General features: G+C 50.0%; 1 protein-coding gene across 1 annotated transcript in view; it reads right to left on the minus strand.

The window, feature by feature from the left end:
- NPLOC4 (nuclear protein localization 4 homolog (S. cerevisiae)) overlaps positions 1 to 4,814 on the minus strand; it is a 28,605-nt gene extending 23,791 nt beyond the window's left edge. The window contains exons 1-4 of the mRNA XM_010578721.1: positions 4,797 to 4,814; positions 4,625 to 4,705; positions 1,899 to 2,011; positions 811 to 990 (exon numbers count right to left, since the gene is read on the minus strand). Coding sequence (XP_010577023.1) covers positions 811 to 990; positions 1,899 to 2,011; positions 4,625 to 4,705; positions 4,797 to 4,814 — 392 coding nt within the window. The remainder of the gene's footprint in view (positions 1 to 810; positions 991 to 1,898; positions 2,012 to 4,624; positions 4,706 to 4,796) is intronic.
- Between the last annotated feature and the right edge of the window lie 1,186 nt (positions 4,815 to 6,000).

Raw genomic sequence — 6,000 nt, forward strand, 5'->3', positions numbered from 1 at the left:
AGGTGCCACACGCACTCATCGCAGTGCCGAAGACAGCGATGCAGGGTTGCGTCGGCCCTGCCCAAGCAGGGAGAGACTGCACGGCAGCCAGAAAAGGCAACAGAGCTCAGGTCTCCGCTCTTGACAGAGGAGCCGCCCGTGATTTAGAAAACGAATCTGACCTTGGTGTTCACCCACTGCTGGCTGGGTGATGCTGAGACAGCAGCTCTGGCTGAAAGCACATTTCCCCGTCCGCACCCCTCCTGCGAGATGGAGACCTGGCCCTGCTGCCCCGCACGCCTGTCACCTCAGGACCCAAACAACAGGGAGCTACATATTGAGACCATATGGAACAGAAGCTACTGCAGACAGCAGGCTCCTGCTTATTAAGCAATATGCCACACACAGAGCATAACCTAGTATTTCTACACAGCACCGGCTGCCAGGACATCCTGGGGAAGAATTCAAAGTATTCATTTTAATCTAGAGAGCTCCAAATGTTTTAGGAGCACAAAATATATGATCACAAGTCCCATAGCAGGGGCCACCTAGATCAGAACAATAGATGCTCTGAATGAGTCCTTCCTGGCAAAGACCCTGGGATTTTGGTATCTGCTTCCTTCCTCAGCTCACCAGAGCTCAATTTAACCTTCCCGGACAATGGCAGGAGCTGTTTTCCCTTGCGAACATTTCAAAGGCAGTGAGGAATAGAGCAGTGGCTCAGAGGGCAGTTCCCATAGCACACTTCCTGGCTGCAGGTTTCAGACAAGATGTTACAAGCTCTGGTAAGGCACAGATGCATTGCCAGAAACAAAGTCCACCTGTACTTACAGCTGCTGGTCTCGATTTCGGTAAATCTTCCCATCCTGTTTGATCAGATACTGGTCGATCTCATCTTCCACCACCTGGGGTGCCCCCACAGGCCGCAGGCCTTGGGAGACAGAGGTGTCCATGGTCTCTGAGGAGCAGCCAGCCGGGCTCGAGGGGTAGAGAAACAGCATATCGCCATGCCTATGGGTGTGGAAAAACAACACACAGGTATCTGTAGTTGCTTCTGGGTAGCAAACCTCCCAGACCACTGAGAAACGTGTGATTTATCACAAACTACACACAGAGTAGCAAACGTGCAGTCCGAAGCCATTCCGTTAGCCACCTCTTTCTGCTGCTTTGGTCATTTGCACAACAAATGCAAATCTTTTCATCAGGAGACAGGACTGTGGGAAAAAGATGAAGAAAAAGGCAAAAGGAGCCTATGGAGAGAAGCGACAGCACCAGCAAGAAAAAGGACTAGTGTGGATCCTGTGCACATCAAGTCACAGTCCTCCCAAGGCAGCTGCCAGCGCTGACACATTCAAGTGACAAGTTGCACATGGTGGTAACAGCTCTTGTATTTTTAACCAGTTTAACATTATTCCTGACATGAACAGAATTAAGACATCCCCAACCAACCATGAAGTGATTGCACCATTTGACACCTCTGATCTCCCTAGGTGCCTGGCTACAGAAGGCAGGAACCCTGGCTTCTGCACAGGGGACTATCAGACTCTGGCATTGATGCAGAAAAAAAGGATAGCGTGAATGAAAGCAGGGATGAGGGAGCTTGCTGTAGGCTGTAAAAGAGCAAACAGGAGGCCCGTTGCTGCCTCACCACAACAAGCAAACACAACGCAAGAAGCAACCTAAGAAATGGCTGCCACAGCCTCACATGTAGTCAATTTGATCACCCCCATTTCAGCACGTCGATCAAGCTTGTTCCTTCAAGTAGTTGGTGAGTGATAGCTGAAAGCTTAGAACTTCTGTAACGTGATGTTGCCTGCTGCTGCCCAGTTTGGAGGGAAGAATTCAGGCAAGCTCAGAGAAGAGGCACCCTGTTGTACAAAGCCCCCCCTCCACCCACAGCGGTGTCTGTCAGGACTCACTTGATTTTCAGTAAGTTGAGGGATTTGTTTTGCGATGCTGTGATCTCTCCTGTCCTGTTTCTATTGGTGTAGACAGAAAACCCATTATTCCTGAAACCAAATTCTTTAGCAACCTGAAAGAGAGAGAAGAATGACAAGGTTTAAGATACCTCACACCCCCGGTCAGATGCTGAAAGCTGCTCAGAGCAAGCGCTAAGTCCAGGGAACTTCTATTGCAAAATGTTAGCTGAATTCATCCACATTTCTGAAGAGCTCAGGACAACTGAGAAAAATAGAAACACTTAGTAACACAAGCAATCTATTAAAAAAAGCAACTTAAACAGAACGTGTCTCTCACTCACACAACACAAATGCAGTATTTCATCTAAATCCAGGCAAGCACTGTCATGACTAGAGGGGGGGAAACTATCTTCTCCATTACCCCAGTTCTCTCGCTCCAGCACACACCAGCCAAGTCATTCTCATCTTCCCACGACCAGAATTCCTCAGTCCAGATCTTCACCTCTTGATGTTTTGCCCTCAGCTCTGCTCCCCCCTACCAGTTGCTACATGAGTTTCACTCAAGCTCTTCCTGCTGTTCTCCTTCCAGTTTTTCTGCATTTGCCTCTTTTCTCCTGATGGAACTTACGCTCACAACAACCACCTCTCAGTTCCTGGGCCGTTTTTTTCCCTGCTTATCCTCTCACCAGTTCAGTTTAAGGCTGCTTTACTCTTAATCAGTCAAATGCCTCTTCACAGCAATAACAATTTTCACATTTGGCCACTTAAAAACATAATCAGTTTAAAAGTAGCATTAAAAATTTCTCTAGATGACAAGTTTCTCCCTAAATTCTTAAGTTAAAAGCCTCTATTTTTATTAGGTACATCTCCCTATGGCTTTGGTAGGGCTCAGAGACAGTGACTGCACACAGGACAAATCTAACAAGCCACAAACACAACTGTCACATGAGCAAAGTCATGGAAAGCAGTTTCTCTACTGTCAGCTTTGCTGCCATTTGTAGCAGCAAGCGATCTGCCATTTGAATGGAAGCACAACTTTCAAATGGTTCATCTCCTGTGTTACGCCTGCCAGAGTTTAACGTTGGCTCATCAGGCCACAGACTTCACCAGTTTTTTGGGGGGAGACAAATTCCACAATACATTAACAAAGGCTCAAGTTAGTTCCTAACTCGATTCTAACCTGAACGCACCTGAGAGTTTACTTTTTTAGTACTCTTACCTAGGACGTGCGGAGAAGATTATCGGGGCCCTTATCATTCTGAAATGTGCTTTTTTGCACACTTCTTTTGCAGCTTCTCTGGAGTCATCAAGGAGGAGATCTAAGTTAATTGCTAGCATAGAAGCAGCAATCTGATGCCTCTTTAATTACAGCTATCTAGCTAAATATGAAATCCACCATATGGATTAACATTTCAGTGTTAAAATCCACAGCTATTAATATGCACAGATCTTAGGTGGTAAAATTTGCAACATTTCCCTTTCAAGTAAACCCTATATCAGGAAAGAAACCTAAACATTTCTTGTATTCAGCTCAGCAAGAGGATATAGTTTTCCCCAGATCAACAGGCAATTTCAGTGAGTGCCGATGCTTTTGTTCCAACAGTAAATGGTTGCAAGCACGATTGTTCCACACTGCCTCGGGTAATATGAACCCTTGAAACTGAGCAGCTTGTTTTGCACAGGTTCCAGAGATTTTGAAAGCAATGCTTTTTTTCCCCTTGGGTGAGACTGTTCAGCGGCTGCAGCGGGTGTCTCTGACCCAGCCCTGAAATGCATCAGGATTTTCGCTTGGTCAGGTGGGGATTGCTGTTGTGGTCTGGGCCCAAGCTTCAAACAAAACAAACAACTCACAAACAGCAGCAGGTTTCAGTCTGCTCCCCTTCCCCCTCGGAGGGAGAAAGGAAATCTAGCTGACTAGAAGAATGGCCCTTCAGGCACAGGAACACAAAGTACTTCTCTTACGAAGCAAAGAAATCCTAATCTGAGGGTTCCAGGTTACAGTGGAGTTCCAGGAGGGAAGGAAATGGAGAACTGCTCACTCTTAAATAGCAAACTTTAGACATTGAGCAGTTGCATCAGACTAAAGAACAGGCTACAGCCAACTCCAAATCTGACAACTCCAACGCTCAGTGTGTTCTCCTCATCCCAGGATGGAAATCCTTCCCAGGAGACCTGGAGGCTCCCACATCGCCTTAAGATCTCACCTTAATTCCCTCCTTGCTCTCTCTCAAAACCACATTGGAAAACCAGCGGCACACAAAGCACATTCAAATGATATTCAAAGTGCAAATCAAGCAGCTGAATTTCAACTGGCTCATGCCTGAAGAGGCCAGTCCCTTGCAGCAGGCTTTAACTGTCAAACAGCTTTCCTGTGTCGCTGTCAGCCTCCGCTTCCCCAGCTGCCATTTTTTTGGGAGAACACTAAAAACATGTCCTCCCCCAGGAAAGCTCCCACCCCAGGAAACTCCAACTGAAAAGCTGAGTAAGTTTTCTTCTTTAATTTTGTTATTCTCCCTCTGGAGCAGCAATGAGAAAACTGGTTTTGGCTACACCAATAAAAATGCCATTTTCCACAAGGCATGCCGATCCTCGCTGCTGTCAGCACATTTGACCAGCAAGGTGAAGCGCGTATCTCCCACGAGAGAGAGCCGCTGCACCGGCTGAGCCGCAGGAGCCCTGCCTTGTTCCACAGGCAAGCAGGGAAGGCGCAGAGAGGCTCAGGGTACCTTCTTGAGGAACGTCGCCACTGTTTCTCGCTTCGTGGCCGTGATGCGCTTCACCCCTTCCGGCGACTGCACGCGGATTATCTGCAGGGTTAAGAGGACAGTTCGAGTTAGTGATGGGGGGACAGAGCCCACCCTGTGCTCACAGCCTGCTGAAGCCACGTCAAAGTTTCACCCACACGACGCAGACCATCCCCGCCACTCCTCCCTCCTGCTTTTAATGCTGCCCTTCAAAAGGGTGTGCAAATGCACAAGGAAGTAATTTGCTCTCAGCAGGGCAGCACTGGACTGACGTTTGCAGGCTGCAGGATGAATTACCCTAATGCATGAGGCACGGCAAGAAGCTGGCACCGAGAAAAATGCTAACACTGCTTTTTTTGTCAAAGGTCCGACCTCAGATGAGGAATTAAACTTTCAGAAGAAGGGTGAATCAGAGCTTCCACAGAAGCAATTTATTTGGTGCCTACACACCAATGCTGGCCTAACTGGTGCTAATGGGCACCTGCGCTGTTGTTATGTTTCAACCCATGTTACTGACGCGCAGCTTCCATCACTAACGAAAAGACAAGGAGAAGAGCCACAAGGCTCAGGCTATTCCGGTGAAACACTGAACAGCAGTTTTGCTGCAACCTGAAGTCAGAGATGGGAAAACCTGGCAGTTTTTTGGGGAAAAACCCAGGGACGATTCTTCACGTACTGGCAAAGAAGTGGCAAATGTAAACATCAGTGTCCTCATGCTGCCGGGGACCAGAGAAGAGACTGAAGTTGCTCTAAAGAGCACTTTCCCCTGCTGACACCTAATGCAGAGCCAGGTTCAGGATGGCAGTATGTGTGCTGAAAGGAGGGACACGGGAGGACACGGGAGGACACGGGAGGACACGGGAGGACACGGGAGGCTGCCGGTGTCCCGGCATTACCTGGCAGGAGCCCCTTTACGCTCTCCCGACATTCAGCACGGTAACAAGCCCGGCCTGACAGGAGCGGGAGACCTTTACGGTACCGACCAGCCCCTTCTCCAGCGATGCCGGCACCTCGGCCAAGATCGGGCACCTTCCCCCGAGATCTCCCCACCCGGGGCTGAGCGGGACCCGGGGGTCCCGGTCCCAAACCTCACACGCTACGAGGGGGAAGGGGGGCGGGGGGGCATTTCCCTGGGGCAAAAGCACGGGGAATCCGTCCAAGGCACCGCTCCGGGAGCGGGGGCGGCGGGGGGGCCGCCCGGCCCGGACACCGCCAGCTCCCGTTCCCAGCCGGGCCCGGCCCCGAGGGTGCTACGCTTCCCAGCCGGCTCCCGGTGGGATGCCCCGTTCCTAAACGCCGGCGCGGCCCCGGGACGACCCGGTGCGGTCCCGCCGGGCGGAGTGAGCGCGGCCCGGCCC

The sequence above is a fragment of the Haliaeetus leucocephalus genome, unplaced genomic scaffold (assembly GCF_000737465.1).
Source record: "Haliaeetus leucocephalus isolate CR32 unplaced genomic scaffold, Haliaeetus_leucocephalus-4.0 Scaffold646, whole genome shotgun sequence".
NCBI classification, from domain to species: domain Eukaryota; kingdom Metazoa; phylum Chordata; class Aves; order Accipitriformes; family Accipitridae; genus Haliaeetus; species Haliaeetus leucocephalus.